At 40.0% G+C, this 23,679-nt stretch overlaps 1 protein-coding gene across 2 annotated transcripts in view; it reads right to left on the reverse strand.

Moving 5' to 3' along the window:
* PPM1H (protein phosphatase, Mg2+/Mn2+ dependent 1H) overlaps positions 17,711-23,679 on the reverse strand; it is a 272,527-nt gene continuing 266,558 nt past the window's right edge. For both annotated transcript variants that reach the window (XM_021091936.1, XM_021091937.1), the window contains exon 10: positions 17,711-22,344. In XM_021091936.1, coding sequence (XP_020947595.1) covers positions 22,197-22,344 — 148 coding nt within the window. In that variant the 3' untranslated portion in view covers positions 17,711-22,196. The remainder of the gene's footprint in view (positions 22,345-23,679) is intronic.

Genomic DNA, 23,679 nt, shown 5'->3' on the forward strand with positions numbered 1-23,679 from the left:
AAAACTGATTTGTTAAGACTTAATCCTGCACTACTTAAGAATATGACTGTATTTTGGAGAGAGAGCCTTTAAAGAGGTAATTAAGGTAAAATGAGGTTCAATATGACTGGTGTTCTTTTGAGAGGAAATTCAGACAAAGAGACACCAAGAATGCATGCTCTCAGGCAAAAGACTGTGAAGACAACAAAAAAGGCCAAGCCAAGCCAAGGAGAGGCCAAACCTTTCCCTCAGGATGGTTTTGGTCTGCACAGCATTCTTTTTATTATGTTTAAGGTGATCTTGTTTTTTGATAAGAAACTATTCACCAGTGAAATTTCCATGAGATTTATTCATGCCCCTTCTGTTTTTCAGTTTTGCCCTGTATACGTTTTTCCAGTTAAAATACAGGATACCCAAGTTTGAATTTCAAAGGAACAGAAAAATAATTTTTAAAGTATGTCCCAAATATTGCATGGGACATGCTTATATTTTTAAAAAAATTCTTTATCTGAAATTCAGATTTAACTAGATGTCTTATATTTTTTAATCTGTGAAACTGCCAACAATAGTTCAGGGTGTGTGTCTTTAATATTTTTACACGGTGGTTCTGACATTAGAATCAACTGGAGAACATTTAAAAAATACTGATGGCTGGGGTCTCTCCCTAGGGGAACTGGATGTAATTGGTTTGGGATTTTTTTTTTTTTTTAAAGCTCCCAGGTGATTTTAATGTGCAGGCAGGGACTAGAATCCCTGCAGTAAGAGGCAGGTATTAACTAATTAAATGTTCATGGCTACTGCATTGTTGGATTTAGGTTCCCTTAAGCTTAAATTCTTTGGGTTTTGTTCTGCTAAAAAATGTCATCATATTATTCTTATTGCTGAGCCCAGAGGCAAAGGTCAAGTAGATCATGAAAAATGCCCTGTTAGTATGTGAAATGGTTTTATTATTTCAGGTCAACTGAGAACATAAAGAAAGATGTCAAGAGCTGTGTAATATTGATAACACTGCAGAAAACTACTCTCTATCCCAGCACTTCAGGTTTTGTAATAAATGGTGCAGCTGGACACCATGGTAAAAGATTTACCTTTTACCATTACTTTTATTACAGGTCACTGCTCAAGAATGTAGGATCTGTTTTAAGCACACTTTCTTTCAAGAGGAATTTCAATATAACTGTGTTCAGTTCTTACAGACCTTGGGTATCTTCTCTTCTTCAGCTATTAATTGGCAAGTATGGAGAGCTAAAGCTTACCTGCAGCTCACTTGTTACTGAAAAATTGATGGAAAGTTCATGTATCATGGCTAATACCCCGAAGGTAGGGCCTTATATTTGACTCTGGTACTCAATTTCATCCTGAAAATAAGCCTTGCCAATATAAACCTTTGTAATAAGTGCTAAGGAGATGCTGGCATAGAGCTCCAGCTGAATAAGAGTCAAACTAGAGTGAGAGGAAAATAAAATGCCTGTGGCAGAAATATATTTTATAGATGTTGTTGGTGGGTCAGATGATATTGCTTGATTAGTACAAAGTTCAAAGTTCAGGGATAGAGATTGATGTGAAAGGGCTTTGTTAAATATGCTATCTAACATAGGCTGAATGGACACAAAAACAAGACCTACATATTTGCTGTTTATAAGAGACCCACTTCAGATCAAGAGACACATACAGGAGTTCCCGTCATGGCGCAGTGGTTAACGAATCCAACTAGGAACCATGAGGTTTCGGGTTCGGTCCCTGCCCTCGCTCAGTGGGTTAACGATCCGGCGTTGCCATGAGCTGTGGTGTAGGTCGCAGACGCAGCTCGGATCCCGAGTTGCTGTGGCTCTGGCATAGGCTGTCAGCAACAGCTCCAATTCGACCCCTAGCCTGGGAACCTCCATATGCCACGAGAGCGGCCCGAGAAATGGCAAAAAGACAAAAAAAAAAAAAAAAAAAAAAAAGAGAGAGACACATACAGACTGAAAGTTAGAGAATGGAAAAAGGTATTCCATGCAAATGGAAATCAAAAGGAAGCTGAAGTAGCAATACTCATCAGACAACAGGCTTTGAAATCAAGACTGTTACAAGAGACAAAGAAGGACACTGCATAGTGATCCAAGGATCAATCCAAGAGGATGATATAACAATCATAAATATATATGCACCCAACATAGGAGCACTTCAATATATAAGGCAAATGATAACAGACACAAAAGGAGAAACTGACAGTAACACAATAACAGTGGGGGACTTTAACACCCCACTTACATCAATGGACAGATCATCCAGACAGAAAATCAATAACAAAAGCCTTAAATGACACACTAGACCAGATGGACTTAATTGATTTTTATAGAGCATTTCATCTAAAAGGAACAGAATAAACATTCTTTTCAAATGCACATGAAACATTCTTCAGGAGAGATCACATGCAAGCCTCAGTAAATTAAGGAAAACTGGAATTATATTTCGCACCACAAATGCTAAAAGAAATCAACTATAAGAGGAATTCCCTGGTGACTCGGTAACCTAAGTACCCAGCATTGGCACTGCTGTGGCTTGGGTCATTGCTATGGTGTGGGTTCAGTCCCTGGCCCCAGAACTTCCAAGTGCCATGGGTGTGGCCAAAAAAAGAAAAAAAATTGACTCTAAGAAAAAACAAAACCCGCCAAGAAGAAAAAAAAAAAACAAAAAAACACGTAGAGGCTAAACAATATGCTACTAAACAACCAATGGATCACTGAAGAAATCAAAGAGGAAATTAAAAAATCTAGGGACAAATGAAAATGAAAACACCATGATCCAAAATCTATGGGATACAGCACAAGCAGTTCTAAGAGGGGGGTTTATAGTGATACAAACTTTAAGAAACAAGAAAAATCTCAAATAACCTAACCTTACATTAACCAGAGAAAGAACAAACAATACCCAAAGTTAGTAGAAGAAATTATAAAGATTAGAGCAGAAATAAATGAAATACAAAGAAAACAATAGAAAAGATCAATAAAACTAAAAGCTGGTTCTTTGAAAAAGTAAAAAGATTGATAAATCTTTAGCCAGATTCATCAAGAAAAAAAGTAGAGGGCTCAAATCAAAATTGGAAATGAAAAAGGAGAAGTTACAACCAACACCACAGAAATACATCACAAAGGATCATAAGAGACTACTACAAGCAACTAGATGCCAATTAAATGGACAACCTAGAAGAAATGGACAAATTCTTAGAAAGATACAATTTCCCAAGCCAAACCAGGAAGAAATAGAAAATATGAACAGACCACTTACAAGTACTGAATTGAACATGTGATTTCAAAACTCCCAACAAACAGAAGTCCATGACTGGATGCCTTTGCAGGGGAATTCTGTCAAACATTTAAAGTAGAGTTAACACCTATCCATCTCAAACTATTCCAAAAAATTGCAGAGGAAGGAACACTTCCAAACTGATGCTATGAGGCCACCATAACCTGTATACCAAAACCAGACGAAGATGGCACAAAAAAAGAAAACTACAGACCAATATCATTGGTGAACATAGATATAAAAATCCTCAATAAAATACTAGCAAACAGAATCCAACAATACATTAAAAGAGTCATATAATCATGATCAAGTGGGATTCATCCCAGAGATTTAAGGATTTTCAATACCTGCAAACCAATCAGTGTGATACACCACGTTAAAAAAGTGAAGAATAAAAACCATATGATCATTTCAATAGATATAGAAAAAGCTTGATAAAATTCAATATCCATTAATGATAAAAATTCTCCAGAAAGTAGGGATAGAGGGAACCTACTCAACATAGTAAAAGCCGTATATGAGAAACCCACAGCTAACATCATACTCGATGATGAAAAGCTGAAAGCATTTCTCCTAAGATTAGGAACAAGACAAGAATGTCCACTCTCATCACTTAATGTAGTTCTGGAAAGTCCTGGCCTCGGCAGTCAGAGAAGAAAAAGAAATTGAAGGAATCCAAATTGGAAAGGAAGAAGTAAAACAGTCACTGTTTGCAGATGACATAGTATGATACATATGGAGTTCCCATTATGGAGCAGCAGAAATGAATCTGACTAGGAACCATAAGGTTTTGGGTTTGATCCCTGGTATCGCTCAGTGGGTTAAGGATCTGGCATTGCCGTGAGCTGTGGTGTAGGTTGCAGATGTGGCTCGGATCCCACATTGCTGTGGCTCTGGCATAAGCTGGCAGCTGTACCTTTGATTAGACCCCTAGCCTGGGAACCTCCATATGCCCCCAGTGCAGCCCTAAAAAGCCAAAAAAAAAAAAAAAAAAAAAGTATGATACATAGAAAATCCTAAAGACACTACCAGAAAACTACTTGAGCTCATCAATAAATTTGGCAAAGTGGCAGGATACAAAACTCATACGCAGAAATGTTACATTTCTATATACTATCAACAAAAGATCAGAAAGAGAAATCAAGGAAACAATTCCAATTACCATCACATCAAAAAGAATAAAATACCTAGGAATAAACCTACCTAAAGAGGCAAAAGACCTGTACTCTGAAAACTAAGATGCTGATAAATGGAAGATGAGGAGTTCTCTTCATGGTTCAGTGCTTAACCAACCTGACTAGGATCCATAAGGATGTAGGTTTGCTTCCTGGCTTCGCTCAGTGGGTTAAGGATCTGACGTTGCTGTGAGCTGTGGGTGTAGGTCATAGAAGCGGCTCGGATCCTGAGTCACTATAGCTGTGGTATAGACTGGCAGCTGTAGCCCCAATTTGGCCCCTGGCCTGGGAACTTCCATATGCCATGAGTGTGGCCCTAAAAAGCAAAAAAAAAAAAAGAGAGAAATAAATGGAAGATGATACAAACAGATGAAAAGTTATACCATGTTCTTGAATTGGCAGAATCAATATTTTGAAAATTAGTATACTAATCAAGGCAACCTACAGATTTAATGCAACCACTATCAAATTGCCAATGGCATTTTTCACAGAGCTAGAACAAAAAATTTTAAGATATGTATGAAGTCAGAACAGATCTTGAATAGCCAAAGCAATCTTGAGAAAGGAACCCAGAGCAGGAGGAATCAAGCTCTCTGACTTCAGTCTATATACTACAAAGCTACAGTCATCAAACAGTATGGTACTGGCACAAAAATAGAAATATACATCAATAGAACAGGATAGAAAGCCCAAAAATAAACCCATACACCCATGGTCAACTAATCTATGACAAAGGAGGCAAGAATATAATAGTGAAAAGACAGCCTCTTCAATAAGTGATGCTGGGAAAACTGGACAACTACTTGTAAAAGAACGAAATTAGAACACTCTCTAACACCATACACAAAAATAAACTCAAAATGGATAAAAGTCCAAAATGTAAGATCGGACACTATAAAACTCCTAGAGGAAAACATAGGCCGAACATTTTCTGACATAAATAACAGCAATATCTTCTCAGATCTACCTCCTAGAGTAATGACCATGGAAACAAATAGGAGGAGTTCCCGTTGTGGCTCAGTCGTAATGAACCCAACTAGTATCTATGATGGATATGGGTTCAATTCCTGGCCTTGCTCTATGGGTTAAGGATCCAGCACTGCCATGAGCTGTGGTATACGTCACAGAGGTGGCCTGGATCTACCTCATTGCTGTCGCTCTTTCGTAGACCAGCAGCTACAGCCCCAGTTCAACCCCTAGCCTGGGAACCTCCATGTGCCACAGGTGCGGCCCTAAAAAAAAGAAAAAAAAAAGCCAAACAAATGGGACCTAATTAAACGTAAAGGCTTTTGCACAGCAAAGGAAACCATAAACAAAAAGACAGCCTACAGAATGGGAAAAAAATATTTGCAACCAACAAGAAATTAATCACCAAGATATATGAACAGCTCATGTAGCTCAATATTAAAAAAACAAGGCAATCAAAAAATGGGTAGAAGCCCTAAGTAGACATTTCTTCTTTGAAGGCATACAGATGGTTGAAAGACAAATGAAAAGATGCTCAACATTGCCAATTATTGGAGAAAGGCAAACCAAAACTGTGACGAGATACCACTGCATACCAGTCAGAATGGCCATTATCCAAAAGTCTATAAATAGTAAATGCTGGAGAGGTTGTAAAGAAAAAGGAACCCTCCTGTGATGTTGGTGGGAATATAAATTGTATAGACACTGTGGAGAACAGTATGGAGTTAACTTAGAAAACTAAAAATAAATTACCATATTATCCTGCAATTCTATTCCTAGGCATATATACAGAGAAAATAGTGATTTGAAAAGATATATGCATCAATTTTTCAATGCAGCAGTATTTACAATAGCCAAGACATGGAATCAACCTAAATGTCTCTCAGTAGATGAATGACTAAAGAAGAAGTGGTATATTTATACAATGGAGTATTATTAAGCCATAAAAAAGAAAGAATAATGCCATTGCAGCAACATGGATGGACCTAGAATTTATCATACTAAGTAAGCCAAAGACAGACAAATATATGATATCATTTATATGTGGATTCTTTAAAAAATAACATACAGGAGTTCCTGTCATGGCGCAGTGGTTAACAAATCTGACTAGGAACCATGAGGTTGCGGGTTCAATCCCTGGCCTTGCTCAGTGGGTTAAGGATCTGGCGTTGCCATGAGCTGTGGTATAGGTCACAGATGTGGCTCGGATCGCACGTTGCTGTGGCTCTGGCGTAGGCCAGTGGCTACAGCTCCAATTCGACCCCTAGCCTGGGAACCTCCATATGCCACGGGTGTGGCCCTAGAAAAGGCAAAAAGACAAAAAATAAATAAATAAATAACATACAAATGAACTTATATACAAAACTAGACCCATAGACATAGATAACAAATGGGAAAGTTGGGTGGGCGGGGGGAGGTGGTCATATGTGAAGGATAAATTAGGAGTTTGGAGTTAACATATACATACAATTACATATAAAATAGATAACCAACAAGGACTACTGTATAGCACAGGAACTATACTCAATATTTTGTAATAACCTATAAGGGAAAATGATCTGAAAAAAATAGATGTATAGGTATGTATAATTTAATCACTTCACTGTACACCTGAAACTAACACAACATTGCCAATCAACTATAATTCTTTTAAAATGTCATCTAAATAAGTATGTACACCATGGAGGTTTTGTAACTACTGCTTATTCTCTTAGTGAGAAGTTGCAAAAAACTGTTGCAGGAGAAGGCAGTTGAGTATAGAAGAGAACTTTGGATTTGAAATCCTGGCTTTCATGCTGCTTGGCTCTGGGTCCTTGGGGAACTACTTAACCTACCTGAATTGCTATTTCCTCATCTGGAAAAGCACTTCTGTAATGGTAGAATAAGGACCTCTGAAAATCCACTACTTTATATAAACAAAAACAATACTGGCAAAAATTGCCAAAAATAACTTTTTTCAGAACTCTGGAAACCAAGTAAAGGATTGCAGCAATCCAAGGAGAAGAAAAATAGCTGCGTATTTGTTTCCTTTTTCTTTTTAGGGCTGCACCTGTGGCATCTGGAAGTTCCCAGGCTAGGGGTTGAGTAGGAGCTGCAGCTGCTGGCCTACACCACAGCCATAGCAATACTAGATCCGAGCTGCATCTGTGACCTGCACTGCAGCTCTCAGCAATGCTGGATCCTTAATCCACTGAGCAAGGCCAGGGGTCGAATCCACATCCTCATGGATATTAATTTGAGCTCTTAGCTTGCTGAGCTTTAATGGGAACTCCATAGCTGAGTCTTTCTGGGAACATAGTAGCATTTTTTTTTTCTTTATGGCTGGATCCATGGCATGTGGAAGTTTGGGCCAGAGACTGAATCCGAGCCACAGCTGTGATCTACACTGAAGTTGTGGCAATGCCATGTCCATGTAATCCACGGCACCAGGCCAGGGATCTGAGCCACTTAAGTTATGCTCTTAACACTGTACCACAGCAAGAACTCCAAAAATGACATTTTAACTGGACCAATTTCCTTAGGCTGTCTCCAGATCTGTGGTAGCCTTGAATGCCAACAGCCTCACAATTATAGTATCTCTGAGAACCAGCAGACTAGCAGCTGGTGAAGGAGGCAGAATGGATCTGTAGCTTCGCTAAAAGCTCCAGTCCCAGTGAAATGTCACTATTTGAATCTCCTTCTCTGGGAAGGCGCCATTATCAGGCCTTGTCCTAACTTGACCAGCTCTGTGTAAACAACTCTATCCCCAAGACGTTAGTTGAAAACGATCAAGAACAGTTGTTTAACATCATAGATATCTAAGGTAGCCATACAAGTTGAGGTTGACAAGAACCTAACCAAAAAACTAAAAAAGGAAAAAACTGATGAAGATATTTATAGAGGGCTTTCAGAAGTTACAGTATATTACTAAAGACTCAGAAGTCCTTGTACATGTGCAGGGCAGTGTGCATATCCAGAAAAGACCTTGCTGACCTTAAGACGCTGCAAAAGCAGGAAGTGAAGGCTAAGGTAGAGTTTTAAATTGCTTTCCACAGCATTGATGATGTGCTTCAAATTTGATGAAAAATATTAGTCTATACATCCAAGAGACTCAATGAACTCCAAGTAAGATAAAGTCAAAGAGATCACACCTAGACACATTGTAATCAATCCCCTTAAAGCATCAAGAAAAATACAACTTTATTACATGTGATGGATCCTCAATAAGATAAATATCCCAAAATAAAGCATGTAGCCTAGAAGGTGGTAGGATGATATATTTAAAATGATGAAAGGGAAAACAAAACAAAACAAAACAAAACAAAAAACAGCAAGTCTATCAGACAAGAATTTGATATCCAGAAAAATCTCCTTCAGAAAATGAAGGGGAAAGTAAGACATTCCTAGATAAAGAACTGATTAAGTCCCTTGCAGACATGTTTTATAAGAAATACTAAAAGGAATCCTTCAGGATTAAATGAAACGATACTAGATAGTAACTTGAATCTACAGGAAGAAATAAAGAATATATATGGAGGGGTTCCCATCATGGCACAGAAGAAATGAATCGGATTAGGAACCAAGAGGTTGCAGGTTTGATCCCTGGCCTTGCTCAGTTGGTTAAGGGTCTGGTGTTGCCGTGAGCTGTGGTGTAGGTTGCAGACACCGCTTGGGTCTGGTGTTGCTGTGGCTGTGGTGCAGGCTGGCGGCTACAGCTCCAATTGGACCCCTGGCCTGGGAACCTCCCTATGCAGTGAGTGTGGCCTTAAAAAGACAAAAGACGAAAAAAAAAATATGTATGGGAAAGACATATATAAATGTACTTTTGTTTAACCCTTTCCTTCTATAAGCTTAAGAGGCAATGCATAAACAATGATTATTAAACTTTTGATAGTCATATTGATAGAGATGTAATTTGTATGATAAATAATGGCACAAAGGAAGAGGAAAGGAATGGAAGTATTCATGGGAGCAGTTTTTGTATACTATATTGATATTAATTTGGTATTATTTCAAACTAGATTGTGTTTAAGTTAAGATGCTAATTGTAATCTCCAGGGACACCACTAAGAAAAAACTTTAAAAATATAGTAAAGAAAGGTGGGAACTAAAATGGTATACTAGAAATTATTTAAAAGAAGGCAGTAATGGAAAACTAGGGGGAGAAAATGACATTAAGACACAAAGAAACAAATAAAAAGATAAACATAAGTCCTACATTATCAATAGTACATTAACGGGATCTGGACTAAAACTTTCTATCAAAAGTGGATGGATATTGCCACAATGAACTTAAAACTATGATCTAACTATATTCTGTCTATAAGAGAAACTTTATATTCAAAGATACAAAATGGCTCATAATGAAAGGATGGAAAAAGATGTACCATGCAGAAAGTAACTAGTCGAGAGCCAGTGTGACTATGTAAATATCAAACAAAATAGACTTTAAGATAAAAATTGTTACTGGAGACAAAGCAGAATGTTTTATAATGATAAAAGGGTTAATCCAACAGGAAGGCTAACAAATATAAACATATGCACCTAAAAACAGGGCCAAAAAAGGGGAGCAAAAACTGATACATCTTAAGAGAGAAACAGACAGTTCAGCAATAATAGTCGGAGACTTTAATACTTCACTTTCACTAATGGATAAGACAACTAGGCAGAAGATTAGCAATGAAAAAAAAAAAAAGGGATCAGCAATGAAATTGAAGGCTTACACTACTGATTATTTAGATCTGATAGAATCAACTACAGAACACTCTATCCAGGAGAGCAGAATACATTCTTTTCATGTTCACATGGAACATTATTTAGGATAGAGTATATGATATGCCATAAAACAAACTTCAGTAAATTTAAAAGGAATGAAATCACATAGTAGGCTCCCTGATCACAATGGAATAACATTATTTTCTCATTTATAAAATGTGATATTTACCTGGGGAGATAAAAGAACCCAAATCTCAAGTACCCAGCAAAGGGCCTAATGAATATATAACACATAGTAATTAATACCTAATAATATAATACATGTATAAAACATGCCTCACTTTCTTTGCCTGACTGCTGGAGTACGGTAAATGATGAGTTAACATATTCCTTGAAAATTTGAAAAAAAATTCATAACTGCTTTGAATTTGTGGCAGAATTACTGATTTCTTAGTATTGAAGAAATATAGTATCACAGTTCTGATGCATCATCCACCACTTAGCAATAAAAAAAACTGTCAAATTTATAATTTATTCTGTTTGTAACTCAATGAAACAAGGTAAATGATTACTGATCTGTTTTTTCTTAATGAAGACCATTAGTGTATATTAATATACTTGACTTTTTCCTTCATTTCGTATCAGAGAGGCAAGATCAGGCCATATAGTAAGCTTGACTTTTTACCATTTTAGAACAGATCTTAACTCAGATTATCTATTGCTACTTTGTGCAACAAAGCAGATTTGGGTGACAGAGTCTAAATGGCCCCCCAAACCTAAAATATTTATTATCTGGTCCTAAAATATTTATTATCTGGCCCCCCAAACCTAAAATATTTATAGAAAAAGTGGGCTGAATCCTAACCTAAGAAATAATCCTCTGGTGGACCTAGTGGATGATATTCCAAGAAAGATATTGAAAAAACATGTTGCCATCCTTTTATTTCCAAATTTGCATAACTGTTCAACATGGCCCATCTTGTTTTTAATCTGTATGCTCACAATTCCTCCTCCTCAATGTTTGAAGCTATTCTCAGCTATTTATAGATGGTATTGTAATGTATATTTGAGTCTATATGTGTTGTATTTTAAGGCATATAATACTAGTTATGATAGCACATATATTTTTCTTAAGTATGAAAACAAAGACACTTAATTTTCTTTCAAATTCTATTGTGCAATTGGTAGATTGGCCAAATGTTCCCTGACTTAATATCTAGAGCTTCCACGAATTAGAAATTTCACTTTTTCACCTAGGACAGTGAGAGCAGAGATTTCATAGTTGTCCAGAATATCCTCCCAACTTTTTTTCCTCACTGACCGAACTCAAATGGGAAGTAATGTCTAATTCAGAACTGATAAGACTACTATTTCAGATTCCACAGTTCTTTAATCAGAGATGACAGGTCACTACAGAATGTGAAATGACTTGGCTTGGAACATTGTTCTGTTACTTTTCTTCTATCCTCATGTCAACAATTTCCCCAACCCCACTCCCACCTCACAACAGTGCTTTTTGAATGTGCTTATCTACTTTGATTTTTTTGTGACTAGATTTCTAAATTAAATTTTTTTTTTTTTGGTCTTTTTGCCTTTTCTGGGGCCACTCCCATGGCATATGGAGGTTCCCAGGCTAGGGGTCTAATTGGAGCTACAGCTGCCGGCCTACGCCAGAGCCACAGCAACGCGGGATCCGAGCTGCGTCTGTGACCTACACCACAGTTCATGGCAACGCTGGATCCTTAACCCACTGACTGAGGCCAGGGATGGAACCTGCAACCTCATGTTCCTAGTCAGATTCGTTAACCACTAAGCCACGACGGGAACTCCTCTAAATTAAAATTTTTAAAGAGGGTAAAAGGGAAAGCTCATTGAGAAGAGTGCTTTCCTCCAGGTCTGCATTCACACTTTCCAAAGATCTGTTCATGGTCATCTTGGGCCAGTAAACTGGTCAGACCTGGTCCCTGCAAGGTAATCAAGGTCACCCTGCCTCCATCTCATGCTCAGTCACAATCTGAATCTCTTGCAGGTAGCCTAAGTGGAATCAATAAAGCAAAGGGGCTGGCTAGAAAAATCTCATCAGAAGTGAAAAACACGAGGCCAGAAATGTAGGGAGATGTACTAAGAGGGTGGTAGTCTTTTCAGGGCTCTTTAGAAAGCAATTAAAAAGGCAGACTAACGGCTAGAAATATATAACTCACTCTTTAGTCTGTCATTTAATTGAAGGAAAAGACTGGAATGGCAAAAAGTTTGAAGTATTTTATAGATGACTTTTTTTTTTTTTTCTTTTATGGCTACACCTGCAGCATATGGAAGTTCCCAGTCTAGGGGTACAATCAGAGGTATAGCTGAAGCCTACACTACAACCACAACACTGGATCTGAGCCACGTTTGTGAACTATGCTGCAGCTTGCAGCAACACTGGATCCTTAACCCACTGAGTGATGCCAGGGGTCAGACTGTATCCTCACAGAGAATATGTTGGGTCCTTAACCCACTGAGCCACAATGGGAACTCCTAGGTGATTTTTAAATGAGGATGAGAATTTTTAAATTTTTCATACAGTTTCAAAATTTTGTTTTCCCTTAACTATAAGCTAACGCTCTCAAGCAACAGTCTTGGGAGCCAAAGAATCACCCGAATCTCCCAGGGGTTATAAATGGGACAACATGGGATGATCTTATCATAGTGAGGGGTTAAAGACCTTTGTTTTCTGTTCTAGACTCAGGTCCCTAATAGTTACAATTTTGCTGTCTAATGATCATTATAATCTGCATGAAGAAGAAAAAGCACAGATGTGAAGGAGAACTCAGGATTCCTAAGATTCCATGACAGCCATCAGTTAGTCTCTGCATTATTGGTATGTTTGTTTCCTCCATTTCTCTCACTATACCAGATCCCTAAAGGAGGATTACTCCCCAAGTTAGGAATGTAGTTTCTCAATGCCATTTTCTTTTTAATTTATATTTTTAACCACTTTATCCTCAATCCTCTAGAACCAGGTTGTATTTTATTTCAGTTATCTACTATATAATAAACTACCCAAATCTTAGTGGCTTGAAACCAAAACCATTTTATTTGCTCATGTTTTTATAGGTCAGGGATTCAAGTATAGTTCCACTTTGCTCTGCAATGTCTGTGACCTCAAAGCTGGAATGGCTTGAACAGCTGAGATCTGGCCGGGTATCTCTCTTCTTACAGTATCACTGGAGTGGCATCAAATGGCATTTGAGGATCAAAGATGGCCTTACTCCTAATTTGCAGAGACTTAGGTACTCTCCCTGGTGGCCCCATCACTCAGTAATCTAGTCTGACATTTGCAGGGTGGCTGGCTTCCAATAGGGAAAGCAGGTGCTATAGACCTCTAGAGACTAGGCTTGGAATTCTTAGAATGTCATTTCCGCATTCTATTCATCAATGCCAGTTATGGGCCAGACCAATTCAAGGAATGGGGAAACAAATACCACCTCTTGATGAGAAAAGGAGCATTTGCAAACAGATATAAAAGGTGTAGTTGGCAGCCATCTTTGGAGACAATCTACTGCAGCTTTCAGAAGGTAACCGGATACTCTAAGCACTCTTCATGGGAGAATGCCAGAAGAATCCTCCATCTTCCACAGAGAAAAAAAATGTGTCCATTCACAGGTATCTAATCCAAAGAGTAACTCTTTTCATGAGCTTCTACTGTTGAGTAGGGAAGAAAAGGCATCATAAGCATTAGGGTAAAAGTAATGGTGAAAAAAAGCTAGGGAGATTTTGCAGTAAAATCATTCTTTTTTTTTTTTTTTTCCTGTAGGGCTGCATCCATGGCATATGGAGGTTCCCAGGCTAGGGGTCGAATCAGAGCTGTAGCCACTGGCCTAAACCACAACCACAGCAACTCCAGATCTGAGCCATGTCTGCAACCTACACCACAACTCACAGCAATGCCAGATCCTTAATCTGCTGAGTGAAGCCAAGTATCAAACCTGCATCCTCATGGATGCTAGTCAGATTTGTTTCCGCTGAGCCACAATGAGAACTCCAATAAAATCATTCTAAGGTGAGTATTTTTTATCTAGTCTGCTCTTCTGAACTAAGCTTACTTTTAGCTTTCTTCTGTGAATCAATACTTTGTTTTTTTAACATTGTGTAGATATTTTCAACATTTCTTTAACTTACTGGACTCTAGAACTAAGCAGAATTAGTATTTTTTGATGTCTTATCCTTCCTTTAAAGCTAACTTTTTTTCTGTAAGATGGTAATTATTTTACTAACACTTTATAATTACTTAAAAAACAAAGGGGAGTCTTGTGTCTTCCTGTTTTAAGCAAGGATGTTAGTCAATAGCCTTCTCACTTAAGATTACCTCTTGGGATAAAGAAGTCAATTCACCAGCAATATATAACACTCATAAATATTTATGCACCCAACATAAGAGCACCTAAACGTACAAAGCAAATATTAACATACCTAAGGGGAGAATAGACAGCAATACAGTAACAGTAGAAGACTTAAAAAACCCTCTTATATCAATGGATAGATCACTCAGAGAAAAATCAATGAAGAAACACTGGCTTTAAATGACACATTAGACTAGATGGGCTTAACAGACATACACAAAACATCCCATCCAAGAGCAATAAAACATAATTCTTCTCAAGTGTTCATGGAACATTCTCCAGAATAGGTCATGTGTTAGACCACAAAACAGTCTTAACAAATTTAAGAAGACTGAAATCATATCAGGCATATTTTCTGATCACAATGCTGTAAAAGTAGAATCAATTACAAGAAGAAATTTGGAAAATTCACACATATGTGGCAATTAAGCTACTTAACAAATCAGTGGGTCAGTGAAGAAATCAAAATACCATAAGACAAATGAAAATGGAAATACAACATATGAAAACCAATCCCGTTTACAATTGCATCAAAAAGAATACAATGCCTAGGAATAAATTTAACCAAGCAGCTGAAAGACCTGTATACTGAAAACTATAAGATACTGCTGAAAGAAACTGAAGGCACAAATAAATGGAAAGATATACTATGTTAATGGATTAGAAAAATTGATACTGTTTAAATGTCAATACTACCTAAAACAATCTACAGATTCAGTGCAATCTCTCTAAAAATTCTGATGGCATTTTTCATAGAAATAGAACAAAGAATCCTAAAATTTGTATGGAACCACACAAAGCCAAAGCCATACTGATAAAGAATAAGAGAGCTTTAAGCATCAAGTTCCCTTATTTCAAAGTCTACTGCAAAGTTATAATAATCAAAACAGTATGGTATTGGCAGGAAAACAGACACATAGCTCAGTGGAACAGATATAAATAAACTCATACATTTATGGTCAATTAATTTACAATAGAGGAGCCAAGAATATACAGTGGGGAAAGGACACTCTCTTCAATAAATGATGCTAAGAAAATGGGACAGCCACATGCAGAAGAATGAAACTGGACCACTACATAGACCATAAACAAAGGCTTGGATGTAAGACCTGAACCATAAGAATCCTCAAAGCAACATAGGTAGTAAGCTTCTTGACATTGGTCTTGGCAAAGATTTTTGGGTTCAACACCAAAGGAAAAATAAAAAAGAAGGACTACATCAAACCAAAAGCTTCTGCACAGCAAAGGAAACCATCAACAAAATGAAAAAGCAACCTACTGAATGGGAAAAAATATCTGCAAATCACAGACATATATCTGATAAGTTGTTAATATAAAAATATATAAAGAACTTATACAAGTCAAAAAAAATCAGTTATAAAGTGGGCAGAGTGGAGTTCTGCTGTGGCTCAGCGGTAACGAGCCTTACCAGTATCCATGAGGATAAGGGTTCAATCCCTGGCCTCCCTCAGTGGGTTAAGGATCCAGTGTTGCCGTGAGCTGAGCTATAGGTTGCAGACGTGGTTCAGATCCTGTCTTGCTGTGGCATAGGCTGGTGGCTACAGCTCCAATTCAGCCCCTAGTCTGGGAACTTCCAAATGCCATGGATGTGGCCCTAAAAATTTTAGACCAAAAAAAAAAAACCCAAAACCAAAAAAAAGTGGGCAGAGGATCTGAATAGACGCTTTTCTAAAGAAGACATAGACAACATGTATCTGAAAGAGGCTCAACATCACTAATCATCAGGGAAATGCAAATCAAAACCACTAGATATCACCTCACACCTCTCAGATGGGCAATTACCAAAAAGACAAGTGTTGTCAAGGATGTGGAGAAAAAAGAACCCTCTTTCACTGCTGGTAGGAATGTAAGTTTATGCAGCTACTATAGAAAACAATATAGAGCTTTCTCAAAAAATTAAATAGATCTACCATATGATCTAGAAATTCCACTTCTGGGGGTTTCACCCAAGAAAATTAAAACACATTTAAAAAATTATATGCACATTCATGCTGTTCACTGCAGCATTATTTACAATAGCCAAGATATGGAAACAACCTAAATGTCCATCAAAGGATGAATGGCTAAAGAAACTGTGGTCTGTGGTGTTTTTTAATACATATGTGTATGTTTTTTACATATAGATATATATGTGTGTATACAAACACACACATTTAATGGGATATTATGTGTGTGTATATATATATCCCACATCTAATAGAATATTATTCAACCATAAAAAGAATGAAATCTTGCCATGTGTGACAACATGGATGGACCTTGAAGGCATTATGCCAAGTCATTATGCTATGTCTTATGAAAAAAGAGAAAGAAAAATATTGTATGATCTCACTTATATGTGGAATCTGAAAAAATAATTAGTTGGCATTTCCACGGTGGCTCAGTGGATTAAGGACTCAGCGTTGTCTCAGTGAGGATGCAGGTTTGATCCCTGTCTTGCTCAGTGGGTTAAGGATATGGCATTGCCACAAGCCCATAGGTTGCAGATGTGGCTCCGATCTGGTGTTTCCATGGCTGTGGCATAGGCCAGCAGCTGCGGCTCTGATTTGACCCCAGCCTGGGAACTTCCGTACGCAGCAGGTGTGGCCTTTAAAAAAAAAACCTAATTCATGGATACAGAAAACAGAGGCAAAGGATAGGGAGTTGGTGAAATGGGTCCAGACTTCCAGTTATAAAATAAATAAGTCCTGTAGATGTAATATACAGCATGGTGAACATATTGTAATTATATACTGCTTGTTAGTAGTACCATATTGCATATTGGAAAGTTACTAGGAGAGTCAATCTTACAAGTTCTCATCATAAGAGTAAAACGTCTGTAACACTGGATGGTGATGGGTGGTCACTAGACTTCATATGGTGATCATTTCACAATCTGTACACTTACCAAATCATTATGGTGTCTACCTGAAACTAATATGATGTTGTATGTCAATTATACCTCAATAAAACAACAAAAAAAGAATTACCTGTTGGGAGTAATTCTTGGGAGTCATGTCCATGGTGAACAGAGGCATCGATGATGATAAAGGACGGCCTGTTCTGATGATTCCTGTGAAGACTGACAGTCTGAGCATCTATTCCCTTCTGATGTTCTTTTGAGTCTGTTCAGTTGATGACTCCATGAGGCCATGACATTCACCTCATACCTGATATGAAAAAGCTTCTTAGTGAATTAAAAGGAATGACACAAAAACGTTTTGCTAAAGGGGTCCTATATACATATATATAATATTTTATTTTAAAATGGCATTGAGCATATACATTTCTTCAACTTTTTCCAGGGAACATTGCACCGAAGTTTCAAAACACACAAAATAGATCCCCTTTACTAAACAGTTTTCATTTCTGGGTTACAAAAGTCAGGGTTTCACAATCACAGAGCATAAATGGTTCCAAAACCGTTTTCAGGAAGATTCCTTTCATTCGCTATAATGTAGGATCTTTTTTGGAAACCCAGACAGTAATACATTCCTTACAAATGATCTCCACTCTGGGCCTCTCTGGATTTCCAGAAGAAACAAGGAAAATGGAGGCAAAATAGGAGTAAAAGAGTAACCCCAGGACTCCCCAAACAAACACTAAAAACTATGGAAGATTGGAGGAGTGGAGGACACAAGATTCTTCTTCAAGTACATCACAGCAGAAAACAACACAATTACAGCCTCATTTGGTCACTGTCTACCTGGTTGGTACATAAACAAAACTTCACCTAAGACACACAGGCAAAATTAAAGCTATTTACACAAATCACATCATGGAGTAGAAATAGTGCTCCCTGGACTGGCACTTGAATCTTACAAAGAGCCACCACGGCGCTTACACAAGAGGCAAGTGGGGCTGCTCATGTAGTGTCCTTTGAAAAATCCCCGTGTGCACACACCTAAGCCACGTCACCCATACAGAACCAGAGTACACTCGGGGGGCTATGGTGTGCCGGCTGTGATGTGTCTCTGCCATTGCCATGTCCTCAAAAGTCTAAGTTCCTAATGTAAAGTCCTGTCCAGCGGCCAGATACTATTTCACTCTTTTCCTAGATCTGCTACGTTTGAGGGTCAGCCTGGTGGGTTTTGGCACAGACAGTGGCTCTCACTGCTTTCTCCAAGTGTCCCAGGAACATGAACTTACCAAAAATAGAATCTCATAAAAGCTTAACATGTTCCATCTAAACACAGTACAGCTGCTCTGGGTCACTTAAGGAAAGGTAAGATCCTCAGACTGTGGTGGAAAGAAAACCACTGACCATTCATGGCCTTGTAAATAAAGTTGGTTGGCAGATGAGGAGGGAGGTTAGACCAGAGTCTTAAAGATGTGGGAGTTCTTCCCCCGCCCCGCCCCCGCCTCCCAGTGTTTCCCTGCTAGTGCTCTTGGTCCACCGAACACCCCGCCCCAGTGGCCAAGATCTGAGGCCAAATCTAGACACGGGACTCTCATCCCTGCCCAACAATACTACTGACAGCTGTGATGCGTCCCAAGGAGTAAATGAATACTAGTAAAAAGAGTGAGCGCAGCTGACTTTATGCAGCCCCCATGGAGGTAAACCGTCAGAGACGAAACAATTCAACACCCCAGATTCCCCCAAGCTGTAAACGGTGGAAAATAACCAATTCCCACTTTGAGGGCTTTGTCCTATTAGACAGCTGAGCACTTGGCCTAGCCCGCTTCTCACAGCTCTGTTCCTTCCCCAAGAACAGAAGTTGGCAAGCGTGACCGCAGGAGAACACCCCCTCCGGTTTTCTGGCTGCTGGCACTGCTCTGATTTCAGGTGTTGGGAGAGCAAAGGTCTGGTTGTTGCCCAACAAAATGCCACAGAGTTTGCTCTCTTTAAGGAAAAGAGTGTCACCAAACATTCTGAAGACCAGAGGCCAGCCCAACAAAGAGATTTAGAATTGAGAGAGACTTTCATTAAAGGAAGTGGCCACCCCTCACCTCCACCCCGACCCCCAGACAACCATGAACACCTGACTAGGAAATTGGAAGCTTTTTATTAAAGAAGACATCCTCTGAGGCTACTGGGGCCAGGAGACTTGATTATAAATCAGATACTCAAGATGTCAGAACCATGTAGAAATAAGTTCTGCAGAATTTTAAGTATGTGGCCTTTTGACCCTTCCAGGAATTCTCCGTGGGCCGATCGTTACATAGACACAGTTACTGCTCTGGGATCAGATGACATGGGGCCTGGGTGAAAAATAAGGCTAAAACGGAGCAAGCTCAATTCACAGAGCAATATCAGCGTTGGACAGACCTGCCACGGGCATTAACAAATTATTTTTTTCCACATTTGATTTAGTCACCTCCTTTGTGGCTTCCCAAACAGACGCATGGCTTCAGCTCACTCCTAAGATCTTTCTACCCGAGGGGGCTTAGGGAAAGAATTCCCATATACCTTTCTAACTAAATCCAGTAGGACCAAATGCTCAAGACTTTCAGAAAAACGGAATAAAGGGGTTCCAGAGTATTTCCTGAGACGTGCCTTGGCAGGAAATGGACAATTGAGTGGAAGGTTGTCATGACATCTACAGGATATGCACATCTAAACTCTGACACTTGTGCCTTGAATAAGACAAGAGAGACTCAAGGTAGGACCCAGATAGAAGCCCAGAAAATAAAGGAAATGAAAGGCAATGGCAACTCGGGGAAGAGGTGATGGCCTGGGAGGACAGCTTCTCAAAGAAGGTGGCTCAGAGTCCTCCACAGAAAACTTGCTCAAGTTTCTGAATTTATACCTGGTTTGGAGAGTCCACGCCGGAAGTGGACCGCACTGTTGTTGGATGCCTGCATGTTTCCCCATAGCATCATGTTCTGCCAGAGGAGCAAATTGTTTACCCCAGACTCCTCTCCTTGGGGAGACAGGCTGGCAGATGATGAGGATTCCTGACACTGGAGCCAGTTCTTCCCAGGCAACACTGCAGCAAACACTTGGGTGGGTGAATCCCAGGTACCTCACCTGCCCGACCAGGTATTGTTTCCACACTGTGGGATGAATGCATTCCTAAGCAGGAAAGCTCCAGGCCATTCCTGAGAGAATATTTACATTCCAGGAATGCAAATACAGGTGATTAACTGCACAGAGGAAAGGTTCCTGCCCTCCCCTCTGGGGAAGGGATTCAAACAAACATGAGAAGTGGAATTGGCTCTCCAGCCTTCTGGGGGAATGGCACCCTTGACCTTTTCCTTTATCGGGTGAGAAGAATGTTTTTATTATAAAAAGTGGTCAAGATGGTGATGATACCACAGGAGGCCTGTAGGAAGAGCCCTCGGTCACTGGACACTGCTCTACCAAGTCCCGCAGTGCTGGGAAGCCATCTGCCCAAGAAGTGGTTTCTAGAAATCTATTTTGCGATTCCTCTGGGCAGAGAAGCAGCGGTAGCCCTGCTCTGGTGAGGAACAGCCAGAGGTGGAGCACCTGCGGGGACAGGCTGGTTGGGACATGATTCTGGGAAGAAGGAACAGGGCAGGGTGCACAGCTTGAGAATGACTGTCAACCACCTGGCTGATAAATTCACTCTTATCAAACGGCCGTTCTGAGTGGGCCTGGGCCAGATATGAAGGGGAGGCTCAGACTGCTGCTTCTTGACAGGACTCTGCTACTGTACACCTTCCTTGGAGTGGGCTTGGGGACAGTCACCTCACGGCCCAGGGAACCTGGATCCAGGTGGAGGAATGGTCCTCAAATGAGGTGCAGTGAACTGACCGATACAAGGAACACCCTAGATTGCTCAATTTGACACTGCTTTGGGTGTGTCCCAGTGGCACAGTGCGGGGAGGGCCAACCATTCTGGAAATGAAAAGCCCGACTCTCCAGAGAAACTGCAAGCCACGCCAGAGGGACCCTTGTAGACGACAGAGGAACTGGTGGTCCCAAGAAACACCCACATAGTCACAAAAACACATTGATTGCAACTCAGGAATGAGCTGTTACATAACAAAGACTGAGCTCCGTCACCCAGGGCACCGCTCCAGATGGCTGCCTGGGTGGTATGGGCTACAGGATACGGGACCGGACCGGCAGGGCTGGAGTCTGACACACAGATTCCGCGGCCAGGGCTTGGAAAGTCCCCGGCTTGTTCTATCGGAGGGAAACAATTACGATTCAAAGAACAGCAAAAGAGAAAAAAAATCCCTGCCGCCCCCCACTGTCACCAAAAAAGAATAAAGACACACATATACACACCCACACAGAGATAGTGTTCCCTGAAATAAATCTCAGGCTTACTAGAAGATGGGTGCTTACACTTTCCGAGGCATGATCCCCAAACTTTCCAATGCAGCACTTGTAACCCGTGGAGAAGGTGGCAGCTTGGCAGGCTGAAGAGTCTTCTGCCAGTTGCACCCGAAAATGGCCACCCCAGCTACTCTGGATAAAATAAATATGGTGTATGTGCCTCCAAATGGGCGAGAGCCACCTAGGAGGCCCATGAGAGGAACCAACAGAAACCTAACACTCAGTAGCAGCCTTTGTGTTTTGCTCTTGTTGAGAATCCAGACCTGTGACTAAAGAGGAAACTGAAACCCAAGGGTCCTCTTGAAGCTCAGCCAGAGGCCTTTCAGCAGCAAGCTCCCGACCTGGGCTGGGAAGAGCTGGCATCCCCTGGAACTCTGCTGGGGCACGTCCATCCCAGCCCCGCCCTGCCCACAGGCACCCCAGCTTTCTCCCCTTCAGTCCTCCCCAAGCCCTGGGCTGTTTTCATGACAGTTTGTTTCCATGTATTAAAGGAATGACATAGACAGAAATGTCGTCTCCTGAGCCCAGTCGGTCATTGGATATCCGCCATCCTCTGTCCTTCAGGACGCCCCGGGCTCGCATCACCAGGTCCTGAGCTGCCAGTGTGTACCTGTGTAGGGAGAAGCAGGAATGAGATGTCAGTGTGGCATCAGGCAGACCTGGGGTCAGGCAAGGCTGGGAAGGAGGCATTATAACACCATGTAAACCCTTTTCAAATACCCTAAAGTCGCCAAAAGCCTAGGGCACTGTTTCCCGAAATGTGGGAGGCCTAACTGTGAGATTACTATTTAGGTCGACAGAGGGACGAGGTACAACATACATTAAATAACCTCCTAAATTGTTCTGCTGCTCAGTCCTCTTTTGAAAAAAATTTTGGTTTTTTTTCTTGTTGTTGTTGTTATCTTTTTGTCTTGCAGGGCCGCATTGGCAGCACAGAGAGGTTCCCAGGCTAGGGGTTTAATCAGAGCTACAGCTGCTGGCCTACACTGCAGCCACAGCAACGCCAGATCCAAGCTACACCTCAGCTCATGGCAACACCAGATCCTTAACCTTGGCGAGGCCAAGGATTGAACCCGCATCCTCATGGATGCTAGTCGAGTTCGTTAAACAAGCCACGATAGGAACTCCTGAAAATTTTTGATGTCAATGAGAGAGCCTGGTTTAGTGCTAGAGTATCTTTAACACATATCTGCTTAGGCTCAAGAGCTTTCTACAGCTACAAAAGTACACGGGAAAAAGAAGAGCTTTTGTTTTCAATATATTTATTTTTAGGGCCATACTACTTTTAGGACAAAGGATGGTCATTTTTCTATTCATACATGAATAGAAAAAAAAGGGGTAAATCTTTTTAAATAATTTTTTTTTTTTAAAGAAAAGTTTTTCTTTAAAGAAAAAAGTTAATGCCAGCACAGGTAGCAAAGGATCATAATAAAAACGTGAAGGTGCTTGAATGTTCGCCCTTGGTCTGGGTGAGCTATTCCCCCACCTTCATCGGTGCCACATGCTTCTCTTCATCACTGTAAGTACGGCGAGGGATCCCCAAGAATTTTAAAATAAGATAGCTCATTGATATTTAAATCATAAACTAAAAAAAATAAAAATAATGACTATGCTGTAAATGGATGGAAATTATTAAAATCTAGAGAAATACATTAGTGAGAAGTGATTTGGGAATGGGGACCTGGATTAGCCTTGAGGCGAAACAAACAAACAAACATTGGCAGGTGTCTATCCAAATACTAACTGAGGCAGAGGCAGAGACAGTCTTTTTTCTTTCTTTCTTTTTTTTTTCCGGCTATGCCTATGGCAGATGCAAGTTCCTGGGCCTGCGCCACAGCAGTGACCCCAGCCACTGCAGGGACAATGCCAGATTCCTAACTCGCTGCACCACCAGAGAAATCCAAGAGTCTTATCCAACAGATTTCAAAGAAATTTAGTTCTACTG

This window comes from Sus scrofa, chromosome 5, assembly GCF_000003025.6.
Source record: "Sus scrofa isolate TJ Tabasco breed Duroc chromosome 5, Sscrofa11.1, whole genome shotgun sequence".
NCBI classification, from domain to species: domain Eukaryota; kingdom Metazoa; phylum Chordata; class Mammalia; order Artiodactyla; family Suidae; genus Sus; species Sus scrofa.